We start from the raw sequence: 19670 nt of genomic DNA, 5'->3' as shown, positions 1-19670 counted from the left end.
TTCACACCCAAGTCCTAAACTTTCAGTTTTGAGTCCTCATAATGCTTCAGAAGTGTCATTTTAACAATGGTGATAAATGATGACATTTTCAAGCTTTTTAAATAATAGACTTCATTTTTGGGATTTGGGAAAGGTAACAAGTATTTTAAAGTCAAAAGGCTCAAGTCCAAGTGAAGTCATAAGTCAGTGGTGTTTAAGTCCAGCTTGAGTTGTGATTTTATTTTGTCAAATCGAGTCTAAAGACTTAAAATGTGTAAGTCAAGTCTGACTTGAGTCAAAGTCATGTTTGGTAGAAAGTAAAAGGCTTTCTCAGGCCACCTGGTAGAATCATGAGAGAGCAGATATCAGTTGAGATTCTTTTTCCAGTTCAGGCTTTTGTTTTCGAGGAATAAGAGGAAATCAAAGCTTTCAAGCTGCAAATATTTAAGAGAAAAAAACAGTCTGATGAAAGGATGATGTATTTACATATCAGAAATGTTTTCCACTTACATGTACACTTGTTTACCACACTATTATTGATTCCACACATCCACTCTGTGATGTGTTTGCTATCGTCGGTTCCTCTGTGCTCTTCATTTCCTGCCCTGTGATGTGTCTCTTCTCATCTCTGAACTCTCTCCTCTCAGCAGACTGAGTGCATCTTTCGCAGGATGTTTCGAGTGGAATACATCTCTCTGGTATTTTGTGTTAATGTGCTGTTTGAGTCTCTTCTCCCAAACAGCCCCAAACTTCTCCCTTTCCACTCCTCTCTTCTTTTGCCCCCATCTCTCTCTTAGGCAAAGCCATCCAACTCCCTCTCCCTCTCAGCAGCCACCCCTCCCTCCCTCCCTCCTTCCTGACCTCAGATGCCAGGAGCACTTGATAGTCCCCAACCCGCCCCAAGCTATTTCCCCAAATTTGGCTCTGTGGTGGAGAGTTTATCTGGCCCCGGCAGAGCCACAGAAACACCGTGAAGCCTCCATGAGGTTGTGACATTCAGCACAAGGAGCCATCAGTCCTTTACTTCCACCAAGAAAACTCACCTGGAAGTCACTCATCTGAAACCAAAGGTATGAAAATATCTGTCTATGTCTTCAGTCATCCTCAGTTTGGAGTGTGTGGCAGGGCAGGGTGAAAATGTGATAATGCTGTGGCCAGATAGTCAGGGGACAGTCTTTGCATGCTGAAAACTTGTGTCACGGTCAGATATGTGATTAGAGACAGAAAAAAAAAGCTGCCCTCTCATGGGAAATCTGTTCATTTCAAACCCTGTGCCTCCCTGGTGTTCTGTAGATATGAAGCAGCTAATTAGATATAAGCCTTTCAATTTTGTCTGCATACATGATAAGGCTTAAATCATCCCCCAGCAACACTTGGTATGAAATTGAAAAGATACAGAGTTCCTCAAAGTAGGGGAAAAAGTTGTTTTCATGTAAAAACTGGAGCGGCATTCCGACTACAACAGAGTGTCTCAGTGTGATAAAGTATTTTTTGTGCAAGTCAGTTCTGTGCTGTGAGCTGTATGCAGGAGAATGCAGTTTGGCGAGTTGTCAAGGCCAGGTTAAGCACTGCTGTTCTTTCGAGAAAGGTATCTTTAATAACAATTAACAGGAAAGACAAATGTGCACACACTTTTTCAAATAGATGATTTTATAGTCTTGGGTGTTAGCTTCTAGTAAAATCTAAAGAAAGACCCGACCACAAGATGATCATATTTCTCTCCACTCTTATTTCCCCTCATGTCAGACCAAGTGAGTAAATCATGTGACATGCAAGTGGGGAGGTGGGGACGGGGAGTTTTTTGTCAAGGGCAGAGGCGTGATGGCTCGAGGAACATGCCAGAAGCAGCCTCCGCCTGTCTGAGAATCTGGTTGATCCTCTTGTCATGAGAGCATCTGTCATCAAGGCGCGAGTATGTGTGAGTGAGTGTATTTTAAAGCACAAAGGTAGTCAGAGCATGAATGTTGAGGAGAAATACCTTTGTCAGCCTTAAGATTAACGCAATTCAAAATAAGAAGTCTCGGTTTATGTATAGTCTGCTCAAATCTTCGTTGTGTCAGTGCAGTGTTACTTGCCTGTCAGGACACAAAGAACAAATACCTCTGTGAGGCTTGTGACTGTACAGTGTGTCCTTCCAACATTTCCAGCCCTGCTTCTTCTCATTTGTCAGTCTGACCTGGTAGAGTGGGGGGTCCCTGTCTCTCACATCCCACTGACTCCGCTCTCTGTCTTTCAGTAGGCACAAAAATACTTGTTAACCCATGGATCGGATGTTTTTAAATGTCATAGGGAAGCTATGCATGTGTTGCTACAAATGGCTGTGACAAAAAAAAAAACAGTCCGGGTCCAGTTTAAAGGGTCAGTTCTCTCCTAAATAAAAAATACATATTTTTCCTCTTACCTGTTGTGCTATTTATCAGTCTAGATTGTTTTGGTGTGAGCAGCGGAGTGTTTGAGATTCATGCTTCCTTCTACTTGGTGATTTGGTTGGTGCGTGTAGTTTGGCAGAGGGAAAATAGTTTGCACATTAAACTGCTCACAGTAAAGTCTGTGGATTATCTTAAGTAACAGGTGAACATTTCTGGGAAGAGACATTGCTGTTGGGTTTTTGAAATGTCATTTTTGGTGCTTTGAGCGCCACGAGCTGAGTGCCATCTAGTTTTTATGATAAATAGCGCTACAGGTAAGAGGGAAAATATGTATATTTGATTTGGAAGAGAACTGACCCTTTAAGTGGCACATCCATGACTTTAAAGGCTTTTTCAGGAAACCAGAACACAGCACAGCATTATTTAATTTCAGGAACATGATTTTACAACTGCAAAGTTATCACAACAGCAATTATTTAATCTTTTGTTGTGACAATCATGAGGTAAACTATGAAGATGGTGGTTGTGTTGTGAAAGAAATCTACAAGGAATGTGCACTTGCACATGTGCGATTAGCCAGGATGACTGAGTTGTGGTCCTGCAAAAGTTGATCCAGGTTCAGCTTTTTAATTTTTTTAAGCTCTGGCAAGGCCCAGCATGTGATGTCACAGTGTCATTGGTTACACCTGCGCATCATTACATTAAACCACAGGAGAAGACAAAAACACAGTTTCTAGAGGGTGTTTAGTTACTCTTTAAATGTCTGTCCACCCTTTGAAATGCACCACTCATTAAGGAATAGATGTTCAGTAGTGTATAAAACAATATCAAGTGTTAATGTGATGATTTATTCCTCTTATAGTTGGAAATTAAAGGCCAGAACATGGCATCCCAGATCCCCGCACTCCAACAGCCGGACGCTCCAAGGACTGACAGTGTCTTTTCTGTCCTGTCCGGCTTTTACTCTCTGGACTCTGGTGTTCCTGGGCTCTCTCAGGTCATTCTCAACAAGCTCAACATGAAGGACTACGGAGAATACAGGTTAAAAACTGCTCATGCTACCCTGCTAATTTACATGTTTATTTTCAGTTTGATTTTCATATCACCAAGACTTTGATTGACACCTCTTTGTGTTACTTTGTCTTCTGCAAATACGTCTGACTCTACAAAGGGCTGCTGTTGAGGGAAAGGTTAAAGGAGTCTCGTTCCGCAACTACAAGGAGATGTTCAAGAAGATGGAGGAGACCTTCGAGTTCTGCGCCAGCTGCCACAAACTCCCAGCTAATCTCACCGAGGGTCAGACCCTGAAGCGTTGTGTGAAGTGAGTGCCAGTTAACACTGATTAAAATTAATCATTGTTGACAATCAGACTGAAACTTACACCGTTCTGTGGTCGGCTCTATCGTCACCCAATGGGGCATTGTTTTTGGCAGTGTTGTGCGATAGCTGTCATGTGTAAAGCATTACCAGTTGTATCAGTGACAGAATGATAGGCCACCAAGGTGCAGGCAGCTCTACAGCAGTGGACTTTGGCCAATGGCAAATATAGCTAAGCTCCCTGATTGTGTTTCATCTGCAGCTCTGCAGCTTATTAAGAGACGCTTAATGCAGTTCATAAAGTCACACCGTCGCAGAGTGTATTTCAAAGAGTGTGTTGAGAATATGGAGTGCAATACGGTACGCTGCCTCATTGTTCTCGTGTCTCATTTTTCTTTTGGCTCTCTGCGTCTTGCTCCTTTTTCTAACTCTTTCTCTCTCTTTAATTCACACACACTCACTTACCCCCAACTTTCTAGCATGTGTGTTCCCTTGAAATTCTCAGCTGCCACTGCCTCTCTCAGAAAAGTTACTGGTAGCAGCAGGCAAAAAAACAGCACATCTGACAAGAAGAACCCTTTGATATTTGACCACTCTTCCAGGCCCTGACTGTGATTTTCTATTTTTCATTCTCATTCTGAGTCACATTTATATATTTAAAGCTGAGGTAGACTTTCTCTGCTGAAATGTTTTATACTTTACCTTTCAAGGGCACCTGTGTTTTCTCACCTTGTTTTGCCTCCCTTTGTCCACTTGTAAGCCTCCTTCGGAGGATTAGTAAGCCCAAAGTGTACCATGACAGAACACGTAGGCTGATAAATGATTTTATGTAAATGCATATGCCTCGAAGGCTGCAAATGATTTCAGGGTAAAGTAATATAGTCTCCCAAAGCACCAACTGGCGCTGGCTGTCAGACCTCTAATCCAGCACATTACCTCGCCACTTAAACTGTGTGACAACACAAAAGCCCACATCCGCACAAAGAGGTCTTATAATCAGTAATAAATTCCAGCCTTTACCTACAGCACGTGTTTTTGCCTGTCGTCTTAAATAGGGCAGAATTCATCTCCGGGGTCACGATTTCACAACTGAAGATCTGATATAAACACGGCTTCTAGATGGATGTAAGATGCTATTTTTGTCTTGGCACGGACAAGACATTCTCGCTGATCAGCCAACGTAAAGGAGACTTTCATAATATATGATGCGCTCATCATATATCACGCATATATTTTGTAATGGTCCACAGTTAGGTAATTGATAGCAGTGCTTTATTTAGCATAAATTCTTGAAGCAGCAACTATTTTTTAAAACTCAATCCATCACTGATGCATACTTCAGATCCGCCAATTAGAGCCGCTGTTATTGTCTGAAAAGTACAGTGGATCAATGCCACCTCGAACAAGTTACTAAATTACTATAATGGACCTGGTGGACTAACTCACCAGCCAACAGTTTTAGCATTAAGACTGCATTAACATTAACACATTTCTATCTTTAGAGTCTTGCCACTAGCACGGCTAAATATTAAAAGAACAGTAAAGTGGATAATGTACAACTTTGTCAATTAAAATTTTCCTTTTTTTTGTTTAACTTTTATGTATCATTTCTTTTCGTTGAATTTCTCTGCATTGCTTTTTCTCCCACATTTCTCCCACAGGTGCTTGAATGTGTACTACTGCACCAAGGATTGTCAGAGAAAGGACTGGCCTCAGCATAAAAAGGTCTGCAAGAAGCTGCGCCTAGTGGCCATTGACAGACTAGTGGAGTGGCTGATGTTCACTGGTGAGAGATGAAAAGGCGGTGCCGCCGAAATTGAAATGCCATAATAGCTTGTTTGAGTTCACAAAACACAAAAATCATTCATCATCATTAATGAGATGGTGTATTTTAATGATGAGCTGCAGAAATTAAATGCCTGAGAGACAAAAACTGACAGAAAGTCACAGCGCAGTGCTGGTGCTTTTTTGAAATTTTAATTAAAGTTCCTCAGCCTTTGAATCTCTCTGATTGCTTTTCAAACACCATGTAAACGTGCCAGACAGAATCGACACTGATCTGTGTCCTCAGTTTTGTGTCCATAAAATCTATCATAAATGTTCTGCCACTTACGCAGGAGACCTCCCATTCCCCACTGAGAAATGGTCCAAGTCAGCTGCTGAGGTGAAGAATTGGGATGACTGGCTTCCCATGCAAGGAGACCTCACACCAAGTCTTGACGCAATTTTATCTGGTGCCAACATGACAACCCTTTGGAAGAACGCCAGCAGGCAGAGGCCAGATGACTCTGACCTGCAACAATCTTTATGGCGGATTCAGAGCGAGTTCCTCTCTCGAGTTCTCACAGTTGGGATGGCCGTGCAACACTTTGGCCTCAACCCGCATGCTAAACCTCTCACTATTCACTTAGCGGGGGCATCACATAATGAGACAATGGGAGCCAGACTGACAGACTATGACGAGCTGAACAAAATGTTCCCTGGACACCAGGGCATAGAGGTAGTCATGGTGGGACCAGAGGTGGTGGACGGACCCATCATGAGGCCTCCTCTCAAGGCGTTCGGCCCCAGGCAGAGGGTCTTCATCAGTGCCTACAAGGGCCTGTATCACCAGTTCTGGGAGGAGCTGGTGGAGCAAGAGGAAGCAGCCAAGCCAGATTTGGTGGTTGGATTTCATCCTGGTACGTACATCCAACATCCTTCCAAACATGAACAAACAAAAAGTAAGAAATGTGACTGCACACGGCCAGCCATTAGGAATTAGCAATAGGCATTTGGGCAGAGAAAAGTAAAATCAAACCAATTTATGCTATTCCAACACTGGTTAGGGACCCCATTACACAGTAATATAGAATACACTGTTTTGGTTAGAAACTGTACTTTATTTTAGGGGGGTAGGGGGGTGGCTGGGACAAAATGCATGACTCTCCCTTCACCATAAATTAACATATTTCACAGCTTTAGGCTATGATAAATGGTGTGCATTGGGATTTTTTTTAGAGAAAACATAACTTCAAAACTCAGTCATGAGTTTTAATATAGAATACAACCACATAAAATTAATTGTCCCTCTGCCAGGCCAAATCAAAAAACATAACCCCCTCCCCAGTGTTTAATAAAACTGTATGAGGCACTTCCCTTGTTTTGCACCACCCTCTCCCCTCTGATAAAAGCCCCTAATGCAGCTCTCTACCTCACTAAAATGCCCACTACAGCAGGTTTTATTGCTAATAGTCTGCCTACACCTCACCTGCAGCTCCTCCTATCATACCTGGTCCTTCCTCACATTTTTTGGTCAGATATTGGGCCTTTGTCTCTGTGCTCCTTTAATTATCTTGTTCACTCTGCACTCTGGCTTTTCCTTTGGGGATTTTTTTTGTGAGGCATTTTGACTGAGCTCGTCAGGCGGCACACATCTTTATATCCGCGGCACGTTTGTTGTGCACATCTCTGACTTTCACCGTCAGATGGACCACCCTGTTTCGCAGTGAGTGCTGGGGGCGGAGTATCAGATGATAAGATTGAAGTGTTTCATTGAAAACAATCATGTATTTATCATGTAAATACATGAATTATATTGCAAGTAGTAATACAAGTCAGTAAATAAATTGTCGCACTTGAGTGCATTTAATGGTTAACCAAAGACCCTTTCATGCCCCCCCATTTGTAGCCTTTGACCCTTCCCCTAATGGAGGGCCTGACTGTGCAACCACTAAAATCTCATCTCAAAATGCTTTTAAATCAAACACTAAGGCACATAATGATCACTGCAGCTATTAATAGAAACTGTTCTGCTTAAGTGGTCAGCTGTCTTGGAGAACCGGTGACTTTTCCCCCCTTTATGCTCATTTGACAATTACCTCTTGCAGAGAACAGAGCAGGCAGGAGACATGTAACTCACTAGATCTGGCCTATTCATTAGCGCCAAGCTTTTATTGGGGATTTGGGTGATTAATGGGAGCAGCTGGGAAAGAGGCTTCTCATTGCTGGACTCAGCATAATGTCAGTAAGCTGCCCTTTTGAAAGCGCCCCCACGTCCCCGGATTCATTAGAACAGCACAAGACTCAGTTGTGTGCAAAATTGTAAACAATCGTACAATTTTTTTATTCACAATTCCAGTTTTCTGTGTTTTGGATATTACTTTTGGAATACTCTCTCTCTCTCCACTTCACAGCATGAAAGACATCTGTCCTCTGCTCTCTCACTGACAGCCACCTCATTAAAGTGGCACTATAACCCTACACCCAGTGAGCTCTCGCAATGAATCTGATCTGTGACCCTTTAACCCGTAAAGCAGAAGTTAAGCCTCGACCCAACTGCACCCAGAACCCCTGGCTTAGTTATCACCGTGGGCTCCACTGGAGCTAAATATACAGGACTCAGTCATCCTGCGAGTAAACTGCCCGAGTGCCTGGCTGTGTTTCATACTGCAAAGCTGTCAGAGCGCTGCATTATGACACTGTTTAAGTGATAGGGGAGCAGGCAGCGTGACGAAAGGAACGAAAGGAATAGAAAGGAAGGTGTGAGGCTAAAGTCACAAAGAGAATGAGAGAGAGGAAAAGGCTGCTAGGAAGCAGTAAAAAGACAGACATTGACCTTAGAGAGTCAGAGACGGAGGGGTCAGCTGTCAGCTCTCACAGGAGACGGATGCTGACTGAGTAACATCATGCATACAAAGATAGACCACCAAAAAAGGCGCCTTGTGATAGCTGTTTTTCCATGAAATAAACTGGGTTTTCATACTCCTAAAACTTTAAAACAATTAAATCTACACATGGTCATGAATTACCTGGAAAAAAATTCCAGGCCTGGAAAAGTCACGATAAAACAGTAAAAGTTTTGGAAAAATCATGGAATTTTCTTGTGTGTTATGAAATAATGTCCGTATAAGGCTAACATTTACCTTATAAATGACCTGGAAAAGTTTTTAAATCTTGTCAACATATGTGGAAACCCTGTGTATACCATTAACAGCAACTTTATCCACCATATGGCCCACATTCACACTGCAGCAGGCAATTATTGCAGTCATTAACAGTCAGACTGTACCGTCTCTTTGTCACCTTATCTCCTGAAGGTCTAAACGCCTAAACGCTTACTCCCTGTTAAATGTTTTATCATGATGAGCAGTGTAACCTCGGGGATGTTCGTATCATGGCATGCATTATTCAAATCAAAATCCTCATTCTCTGCAGTTTGAGTTTCTCAGAAAGATGTGGCAGGAGGTGGATAACATGATACCATCTGTGTGCAAGTATCACGGGCCTTACAGTTCTCTGCCTCTGTGGCATGCTCTGGGCCCCCCAACTCACTTACAACCAGTAAACACTGCAGTGATGTTCTGAGCAGCTGATGCTTTCATAAATTCATAACATGCATAGTTTTTGCAACATGCTGATCCGCGATTTTGAAATTCTCATGGACAATCTAATAATGTGAGACTTTATTGATCAAAGTGTTGAAATTCTCTGTTTGCTTCCTGGTTTTGTCTCACTCAAGGACACTAAAGCCGGATGGATTTACAGTATTTGCCGCCACTGTGGCTTGAACCTCAGTCATCTGGTTGAAGGGCGACACACATCACACTACCCTGCTTTTCATTAGAGAAAAAAACATACTACTGATATAAACCCGCATCAGGGGAAAGTGACATCTGTCAGTTAATATGCTAAAGGATTATGAAAGCCAACCCGGAATATAGCCAGACCGCTTTACTGGATTGTCTCTGTGCGAGAGTGTCCAAAATTTTCCACTTGTGTGGTGCAAGGTTAAGTTGGAACAAGCTTTCTCCAGCCCAGCTGAAGTTTTCTAAATGAGGTCAGCTTGTTTGGAGCAAGATAAACTTTGTCATATTGACCGATAATTAGGCTGACTGCAAAACACTGTCAGTCAGACATTCAGAAGGAAATATATCCCAGCTAAGAAGAGAGAGACACGGCCGGCTGGAGACTAATCAAGCATGATATGTTCGATCTTCACCTCGCTAAGGAGAAAAAAGTAAAGTTTTCCCCCTCGTTACTCTGTAAAGACTCACATGGAGAGAAACAGACAGTGTTTTTTAATGTCAGTGTCATTGAGCTGACTTATTCAGGGAGGTATGTGGGCTACAATATGTTGCAAGAGTGTCTTTTACTTAATTAAAGGCCCTGGAAACAGTTTTCCAAACAGCCGCTGGCTGTTATTGATGAGATACAATATGTTCATATTGTTTTTTGCAAAGTGCATTTTATTGTTGTTGTTATTATTATTTTTGTGCTCTTCTCTCTGGGTTTCAGTGGGCGGGGCTCAGGTGTCACATGCCGTTGTGCGCCATTCGGTGTTTAGCAACATTTAAATAAAAAATTAAAAAAGGCAAATCAATCGCCGGAAAAAAAATGTTTGCATTGTATGTTTCTGCAAACCACGAATATATAACATTTGTATGATATTATGTAGTGGATATGTTAACTTTACTCTCTTTCAAAAAACACTGTGGTTAAAGCTACAGTAGGTCACTTTATTAAAGAATATTTGCTGAAGCTGCCACTATATCCTGACAATAGCACATGAGACAGATAATCTTTAAAACAAACAAACAAAAAAAACAGGTTCTCCTCATTCTCTGTGGCATTTGCAAGAATTCAGCACACATGCTCAGTACCTTCAGCACACAATTTCACTTCTGGCTTTGGTGTTTAATCCTTTCAGGTCCTGTTGCTCTCTCAGAAATGTTGCTCTGATGTTTATTTTTGTTTTATATCAGGCATGGTTTAACTCTTTCCTTTTAGATTGCTGTTCGCTGTCTGTCTTCTTCTGTTGTCTCTGCAGTGTAGGTTTGCGCTGTTGCTGGCTATGAAGTGTGTGCACGAGCAGTGATTGACACTCTGATAGCTTGGTGGTTGTTTTTGTTTAGAGACAGTAGATTATTGCAAATACCATTTGGACAACTAGGAGGACCCAGCTGAACCTAATCATTTGTCCTCTGTGCTACTATCAGGACATAGTGGCAGTTTCAGTAAATATGACAAAGTCACCTACATTAGCTTTAAGGTGTGGTTATGTTTAGGCACAGCAACCGCTTTGGTTATTGAAAAGATCGTGTTTTGGCTTGAAACACTCAGTTTTGGTGGCACAGTTGCCAGTGGAAATGCTGTTGATGTCTCAGTGGAAAACAGCTGGTTTTGTTGTTTTGTCGCTGTGAAACGGTTGTCTGCAGCTTGGCAGGCATCTCGCCCAGTTGTCACGCCATCCATCAACCCCGCCACCTACCCATGACAAAGTCAGCTCATATACATGGAGACCTGTGTCACTTAAGGATCACTAAAAACGTTGATAAGATACTTATAAAGGATACAAATGTAACGTTATCTCTGATCCCTCTTGCATATTATTTGAAGAATGTCAGGTTTTGCCGTCACACGGGAGATTTAGAGTCGCACAGGCTCGACTGACAAGGTTGTGAAATGCGTTCCTCAGTCTGTCAACCTATTAAATCAGAGTATGGCTTCTAAGTGGCCTCAGTTTACCTGAGTCAAACACTAAATTTAATAGGTGATGACTTTCATAATGTCTGTTATGATTGGCTGTGTTTATTGTATGATTTTGTTGTTTGGCCAGATGTTTTGTATTTATGTGAAACAGTTGATGTCCTGGGACACTAGACACATTTCAGAGTTATTTCTGACAGTAAAATGATATGGAATCTAATTTAAAAGTATCCATGGTTTGCAGAAACATACAGTGTCAACATTTTCTCCTGGCACCTGGGCTGGCAAAACTGCTGCTGGTTGTTTTATTGTTGTGTTACTGACCGTGCAACTTCCTGAATGGATGGTCTGGTTGTTGCTTTCACAGCACACTGTTTTGCAACTTCTCCTGTCCTATTTCAGAGCCTTCTCATGTATCTCTCACACATGTCTTTCTGTGATGTTTTACACAGGTTTCCATGCTAACCAGGGTCTGGTAGAGGGTTGGCTGCCCACACTTCTGCTGCTCAGAGATTATAACATCCCTTCCTTCTTCACTATGTACAGGTCAGTCTGAAACATACACTCCTTTTGCATTTTTTAGTAGTGACAATAATATCCATTACATAAGGTTAATATTAGGGGTAAGACAGATTATTGGCCCAATTATCGTCATTTTATTTTAATGATCACCAATAAAATTAATAAAGTAAAAAGTGCAAAGAAAGTGTCAGCATGGGAGGAACTTTTACTTTTTAAAACCTGAAGGAACTATTTTCATTTATTCTTTTTGTCTGTTTGTTTAAATTTTCACTTTATTTTATAAAAATAAAAGTTGCTGTGAACTTGCTGTACATGATGTTAATTGTTTCAGTTTTTGATTAAACATTTACTAAAGGGAGTTAAACAAACTTTTGTGTTGGATTTTGTTATATTCCAAATTCTTAATATTGACAGAAAGATTTTCATTTCTATTTAAGTACATATCGGTCTCATTAACTATTAATAATTGGTATTGGCATTGAAAAAGCAATATTGTTCAGTCCCCTAGTAAATATGTATAGTGCATCCTGCCCTCCTCTATGGCACTCCTTTTTCACCCATGCATCATGTGTGGTCTACCTACTCCTCTCCTACCTGACCTCATCACCGCAGTCTTCAGTCTCAATGCAGTTATCGAGCCCACATCACACTACTCCTTCCACACTTCACAATCCTTCCCTCTGGTGGCAAATACCAGTTTCCTGTTTGTACAAAGGCCAAGTTGAAGAAAAGATTTATTTCTTCTGCTGCAGGCGCTCTCAGCAAACTCCCCCTGTAGACTGTAACTTGATGATATAGCAAAGTTATTGATGTTGTTCTTCCTCTCTTCTGTTGTTGCTGCTCCCCTGTAATTTCTTTCGAACTGTTTTCTTGTGGGGTGGATGTTAAAATAAGTCTGCCAGGTGTTTAATCTCTTTTCGGCCTCTCATGAGGACCGCAAAACTTACTTGATTAATGGATTCCTCGGCTATCTCATTGTCTTAACAGCGAGATGGAGCTCAAGTGCTCACTTCAGATCCTGTTGGAGTTGGAGATGCACATCAGGGACAGCGGAGCCAATCCGTTCACCTCACAGAAACCAGAGCAGGTCCAGTCGTGCCCCAACAAAACCCCGGTCTACTGCAACTCTCATTACATCTGTTTCCAGGGACTGCAGCCTCAAGCAGAGGACTTTGGGTCAGACAATTAAGACCCCATTATGAGGAAAATCAAAGCCTGTTTGGGGTGCCACAAGTCCTCCCCTTTAAAGAAATGGTTTTCAAATTAGGATTTTGGGATTTTCCTGGGGTCTTTGGGTGCCTTTCTGCAGCTCGTTAGAGGTGGACATTGCTCAGCTGTGCTGCCACAGAACATTAAATGAGAAAAACACACTCTCACTGCAGCAATCGTGCACAAAACACACTGAAAAAATTATTAATTCATGAGACAGATAACAGAAATCACACAAAGCTCATTATGGAGGATGATGGCACCCGGGGGCACCAGCGGGGCACAAAGGTTTGTACGCTGTCGGTGCCCCGAGGTGGCATGTTAGTTGCATATAAAGGGTCATGGATGTACATATGTAATGAGTTCAGACATTATTTGACGGTTCTGTGTAATTCGTTCTGCGGATAGACGTATTCCCAAATCTCACAATAGCTGCATGAAATCAGCTCATATGCATACTAATGTAACACATGATCTAAGATGACACCTAAATAAATGATACAGTGCTGCAGTGCTTAAATGTGCTTTATTTTGTTTATTTAGTTTTTTTTCGTCACTGAACTCTGAATAGTGAGTCTCTGGAGTGTGTGATCACTGCAGACAATATAATGGTTTATAATGGTCACTGGAGACTCCCCAATAGGCCATCACTATCTCCTAACAATAAAAAAAAGGCCAAAACGTCAAGCAGCAATTGTTTGACAATTTTCCAGTTCAAGGTTGAACAGAAATGCAATATAAAAACAATGTGAGCCGCAGGCTTAAAATTACCATGAAATAAGTCTGATTGTCTCAAAACTAAAAAAATTAGGGGATTTCATTAAATTGCAAGGTATGGACAAATTACAGGATTTTGTCTGTAGAAGCTTAAAAATGCCACTTCATGACTACAAAACAACTCCAAGACCCATTTTCTGTGAAGGGTTTAAACAATGGTCTGTGTGCCCTCTTCACTTGTTCATACTTCCACATTTATTTTCCTATAATTTCACAGGAAGCCAGTGATTAGGCACATTAGAACAATCTTTGTATGAAAATCCTTCTGTATCTTCTGCCATCTTTAACAATGAGAAAAAGGCAATCTGCTGCTACTTGTTGGATTAATGTGTCGAAAATAACTCTCTTTAATGACACTGTTATCAATGCGTTAAACATAACATTACACCTTCATCTGCATGCTTTCCCTGTTTTGCTTCATTAAGGAGGGAAATGTGTTAATGCTTGAAACAGCCTTTACAATGTGACACTGTCCTCTAGTGGATAAAACTTGTAAAAGCACAAAGAAAGGATGGTTGGTGTTGAAATATTGAGGCTCGGGGTTTCATTAGTGGCCATATGGGCTATTAGCTGAGGAATGCCATGTAGGTTAATATACATGAATAAATATGCACATTAAGTAAATAAATATGACTATGTTATAAATTATGAGATAAACTACGCAATAAATATAGAAGACCAGGACTGGTTGGCACACTTTTCAGTCACTGCTGTATTTCTTTGGCATAATTTATGTTAGAATATTCTAACCATCAGCAAATGAAAGGTTTATGTTTCCAGTATAAATTAATATGTTTAAATGTACACAAATCTTTCATAAAATTAACTGATTTGTAATTTAAGTCATGTTGTGCATTGGTGTAAACCTGCCCCATCAGGAGGCTCACTGGCAAAGTTTTAAAATGTTATAGTTACAAAAACATCATGCAACCAACAGAACCAATGTGAACATTTTCTAAATGTCTAATTATCTTTGACACTGACCATTCAAAATATATAAACTTTGTTTTTTAACGTTAAAAATAGTTTTCATTTCTCAGAATACAGCAACTGTTAATTATTTCACTTAGCCAACCAGCCCTGCTCACATTTGAACCCAACTTTATCATGAAATTATATTAGCTACCATCACTCATTATCACAGACATTCAAATCTGATATCAAAAATATAGCTGATTCCTTTTGTCTTCTGCCTACTTAATAAAGCTATCTCACACAATTTTATTTTTTAACTTTTGATTCTAAAAAATTGAGATTTCGCTCTAACCAAAATATAATATAATATAAATATAAATATATAAATAAATCAATATAGTTAAATAAAGAAATGCATTGTTGTGTGTTCAATCAAAACAAGAGCATGTTTCTTTTGCCATGAAAATATAGAAATATATGAATGTAGTTTTTTTTTTTAATATGCCCCATATTTGAATGCTCTTATAAAGTCAGGAATGGTCTGGAGTTGTCAGAGCTTTTTAGAGGGGAGAGCACAGGTGCTATATGTGGCACCAGCAGCCACCATCTGCTCAGATAACAGAGGAGCAGAAGAAGAGCTGAGAACAGCGCGCGGCGTGACTGCCACACTCTTTTAATAATGACGGAGACTAAAAAGTAAGTACGTTTGGGCTAAAGTATTTGCACTTCTTTCCTTTCCTTTTTGGAAACATGTCTAAATTTACACCACCACCACCAGCATGTTACCCCACGACTCCAAAAAAGCCATAGGCGCACGTGTCTTAAGCCGCGCGCGCAGGAACAGAGCCGCCTGCTGCTCGTTAATAATGATTGCTCGACATGTGAATGACATTTTTGTATGCTAGCATGCCTCCATAGCCTGTTTGATACTTTTGCTACCTGCTGTTCCATTCGCTTTGTGTCCCCATTAAGCTTTAAGCAACTTTTCTGCCACATTTCATATATGTAAAGATGTTATGAATGTGTCCATGCAGTTCTCTGGTCTCTGCATACTGTGACAAATGTTCCAGTCCAAGAATAGACACATAGGCCTCAGTAGATAGGCAGTGGACAAGCTATGTGTTGTCTAAAATTGGTATTTTAGCTTGTGGTGTGTATAACTTAACTGTTATTCAAATTACTAATGAGATACTGGCAGAGGTGGGACCAAGTCATTGCTTTGCAAGTCACAAATAAGTCTTTGCACTCAAATCCTAGTTCAAGAGTGACAAGCCAGAGTCAAGTCCCAATTTACACTTTCGAAAAACTATGAATGCATTTTAAATATTGTACGGTAAGTCAGGTAATTTGGGACATCAGGTAAACTAAGATTTTACATCTTGGGCTTTCTATTAGCAGCCAGTCACCGAACATGTTCTTGGGTTTTTGCTACAAATATGATTTAAATTGTTTTATTGACCACCGTTAAGTTTACGGACAAAAACAAAACAATCCTTGGCAATAGTGTTATTTTCCAACTGGTGCTCAGTAATATAATGTTAGTTCTTCATTGTTCTCTCCTTTATTCGATGCTGTTGGATTGGTTCAAACAAAGTGAATCCAGGGAATTACCTGTCCACTCTTTGGGAATAAATAGCTTTAATGTTAGTTGATTCAGGAAATGAATTGGCTGGTTGCACACTTTTTAAATAACATTCTTTAAAATTTTGTGGAAGGCAGCAAGTCAAAGTCCAAGACAGTCCAACTGAAGACACAAGTCATTTGTGTTAAGTCCAGATCAAGTTGCAAGTTGTTTTTGATTTTGTTGAGTCTAAAGTCATCAAGTTTGTGACTCAAGACCACATTTCTGGTTACTCATCAGTAATTCTATTGTATTTTTTTAAAATGTATTTGTGTGTCCAGAACTGGCGTGGAGACCAAGGATAAAGCCATGGTCTTCCGCTCTCAAAAAGAGATGTTTGAGAAGATGGAGGAGTCTTTTAAAATCTGTGCTTGTTGCGAGAAGCAGCCAAATCAACTGTCAGACCCAAAGAGCCTGAAGCGTTGTGCCAGGTAAAACAATATCATACCCAGCAGGCCTGTGCAGCCAAGATCATCAAAGTGAGTCATTTTACAATCAAAGAGCTCTCATTTTTCTCCTGTCTTTGCACAGATGTCTAAATGTTTACTACTGCTGTAAAGAGTGTCAGAAGGAGGACTGGCCCAAACACAAGAAGTTCTGCTCACAGCTGCGTTTGGCTGCCATTGACAGAGTTGTTGAATGGCTTTTATTTAAAGGTAAAATATATATGAAAAAAATGATACAAACAAATACTAAATGCAGGGGAATACTTCTCTAAAAATGAAGGAATGTGCAAAAAAAATTAACCCTATTAACCCTTTAATCCTGGTTTGACATCAGTTTTCTTGTGCTGCCTACAGACACCTTTTACAAGCTATTTGACCCTTTGAAACCCTTTCTTTTTGGCAAGCATAGTAATATTGGTATGTCATCAGTATCAGTAGATATTGGTTTTGAAATGAAATACTGAAATTGGCCAAAGAATTGATTTCTGCCGTTACGACAAACCAATATTTTTGTTTCATTTTTTATTGACAAAGTGAACACATATAAAACATCAACCCTAAATTGAAGTATTTTTTTTTATTTTGCACAATAAGTAAATGTTACATACACAGCAAAGCATTGTATTATATGTCCTGATCAGCTGGTGGGCCATCACGAGAAGAGTATGCATAATATGATGTTAATTCCACTAAAGAAGAAGAGACTTGACCAAAGCTAATATAAGCTGGGGAAAAAGTGGATACATTGACATTGGTACGGCTTATCGGCCAAATGAGTTGTTATTTATTGGCATATTGGATATTGGCAAAAAATCAAATTTCGTACATCCCAGTTTCTTTCAAAAATATGAGGAAAAATGTAGTGACCAACCTGGCAAGAAATGTCCCACAAGTTGCTAGAAATTAGTGAAAGGTGACAAAGAAAATGACCTGAAAATACATTTTTAAAAAGGGGTATCAATCATTACAAAATTATAAAAAAAAAAAGAAAAATAAAACTGAAAAATTCATAGAAAACTGTATTTAAAATGATTATAATTATTTTTTTAAAAATCTGTTACAAAAAAAACTTTAAATTTCTTTGAATTATTTATTTACTTATTTATTTTTACGAAGTTTCAGGTAATTTTATTGAATAGTTTTTACCAATTTAGTGGTATTTTTTGGGCTGTGCGTTGCTACGTTGTTCTTTGCCTTCTTTCCATGATTTTGGAAAAACTTTTTGCTCAGGTTTCAAAAGGTTAAACTGCAAAAACTAATTTTATTGTTTTTCCCGAACACCAGGAGACCTTCCATTCCCTACAGAAAAATGGTCAAAGCCCCAGTCAGAGGTGAAAGGCTGGGACGACTGGCTTGCGATGCAAGGAGATCTCACTGCTCGCCTGGAACCCATTTTAAAAGGAACAAACATGAAAGACTTGTGGACCAACTCTGGCAGGCCTCAGCCTGATGATGATGACCTGAAGCTGTCACTGTGGAGGGTTTGCAGCGAGTTCTTCTCCAGGCCGCTGACTATAGCCTGGGGGATGAGGCTGTTTGGCATTAACCCTTATTCCAAACCTCTCACCGTTCACCTGGTGGGAGCGGGCCAAAGTGAGACTCTGGCAGCCAGAGTGACGGACTATGACGAGCTGAATAAAATGTTTCCTGGACACCAGGGCATCGAGGTAGTCATGGTGGGACCGGAAGTGTTGAATGGCCCCATCATGAGGCCTCCTCTCAGGGCGTTTGGCCCCAGGCAGAGGGTCTTCATCAGTGCCTACAAGGGCCTGTATCACCAGTTCTGGGAGGAACTGGTGGAGAAAGAGGAAGCAGCCAAGCCAGATTTGGTAGTCGGATTTAATCCTGGTGAGAACATCTTTCTCATTCCACACTTTTACAGTCTAAAATCTGATTTTATTTTTTTTTTGTGTTGTGTGTACTGTGTGCCAGTTAACAGTTAGCTACTGAGGAGGAGGTTCTAGTTCATATTAAACTCTTTTTCATTTGTTTTCCTTTCCATCTTTTTGTGTCAAGGATTTGATGCCAGTCAGGGTCTGGATGAGGGTTGGCTTCCAACACTTCTGCTCCTCAGGGATTATGAGATTCCTTCCCTTTTCACTGCCCTTAGGTGAGTGTTACATAATAATACGCCCCCACACACTTAGTGAAATACCTTACAACAAAATTGCAGTCGGGTGAAAATAACTACGTGTATTTACCCAGTACAATTTCAAGGTACTTTTACTTTGCGTGAATATTTCCATTTTGTGCTGCTTTATACTTTTACTTTACTACATCTCAGGGGGAAAAATTGCATTTGATTTAGTTACCAATGTCTTTCCCAGTCATTGTCTGATCACAAGTGTGTGAAATTGTGCCTAAATATGCAAACTTCTCAGTAGGCCAGGCTGGCTTTCCTCCCTGCTCTTTCATTATCCACGAAAATTCATCCATAATGTGTGTAATGTTTAATGGCTCCTGATGTATCTTGTCCTCCACAGTGAGACAGAGATGACCTACTCCTTGCAGATCCTGTTGGAGCTGGAGATGGACATGAAGGGAAGCGGAGCCAGTCCCTTCACCTCGCTCAAACCAGAAGTGGTGGGTTCATCTCCCAACAAGCCTCCTGTCTACTGCAACTCCCACTACTTCTGTTTCCAGGGTCTGCTGGAGACTGTGGAGTTTGAGGAACCAGATGAGGCCTGAAGGTGCACATCAGCACACACTGTGGACTATGAGGCAATGATTTCATATGCGTGCTTTTTCTAATAATTAAATAATGCAATTATGTTTTAAAAATAGTATGTTAATACCCTTTTACCTTGGTAACAGCTATGAGTGTTTGCTAAAACATTTGCATTCACTATCTCAGTTTCATGGCATGTAACTGCCAGACCTGTGAGATTTGAATATACAGTCTCTGAGCTATTGTTGCACTATCAGAGAGACAATAAAACATTGTAGAAACAGTCAAATGTCTTAAGTTTTCAATAAAAAAAAAGTTAAAATGATAAGGGAGACTGCATTGTCCACTCTGGTTTAACACAGCTTTTCTTCACTTTATAG

At 40.4% G+C, this 19670-nt stretch overlaps 2 protein-coding genes across 3 annotated transcripts; both read left to right on the top strand.

The window, feature by feature from the left end:
- Window positions 1–39: 39 nt before the first annotated feature.
- LOC121958381 (putative protein MSS51 homolog, mitochondrial) lies at window positions 40–13383 on the top strand. The gene is made up of 7 exons (XM_042507274.2): window positions 40–1049; window positions 3211–3389; window positions 3520–3669; window positions 5327–5451; window positions 5783–6346; window positions 11585–11678; window positions 12642–13383. The coding sequence occupies exons 2-7, from the start codon at window positions 3232–3234 to the stop codon at window positions 12841–12843; spliced, it is 1293 nt and encodes a 430-aa protein (XP_042363208.2). The 5' UTR covers window positions 40–1049; window positions 3211–3231; the 3' UTR covers window positions 12844–13383.
- A 1708-nt stretch (window positions 13384–15091) lies between these two features.
- Window positions 15092–19579, top strand: LOC121959168 (putative protein MSS51 homolog, mitochondrial). 2 transcript variants are annotated; one of them, XM_042508379.2, is made up of 6 exons: window positions 15092–15251; window positions 16458–16607; window positions 16708–16832; window positions 17907–18470; window positions 18639–18732; window positions 19106–19579. In XM_042508379.2, exons 1-6 carry the CDS (start codon window positions 15235–15237, stop codon window positions 19308–19310), a joined length of 1155 nt encoding a protein of 384 aa, XP_042364313.2. In that variant the 5' UTR covers window positions 15092–15234; the 3' UTR covers window positions 19311–19579. The 2 variants fall into 2 exon arrangements, with proteins under 2 accessions (XP_042364313.2, XP_087926471.1); XM_088070345.1 differs by lacking the exon at window positions 15092–15251 and adding an exon at window positions 15739–15888.
- The last annotated feature ends 91 nt before the right edge of the window (window positions 19580–19670 follow it).

The sequence above is a fragment of the Plectropomus leopardus genome, chromosome 19 (assembly GCF_026936395.1).
Source record: "Plectropomus leopardus strain MGB_pleo_1.0 chromosome 19, ASM2693639v1, whole genome shotgun sequence".
In the NCBI taxonomy this organism is placed as follows: Eukaryota; Metazoa; Chordata; class Actinopteri; order Perciformes; family Serranidae; genus Plectropomus; species Plectropomus leopardus.
The sequence above is the reverse complement of the archived record's forward strand: the minus strand, read 5'-3'. Positions and strand labels throughout refer to the sequence as shown.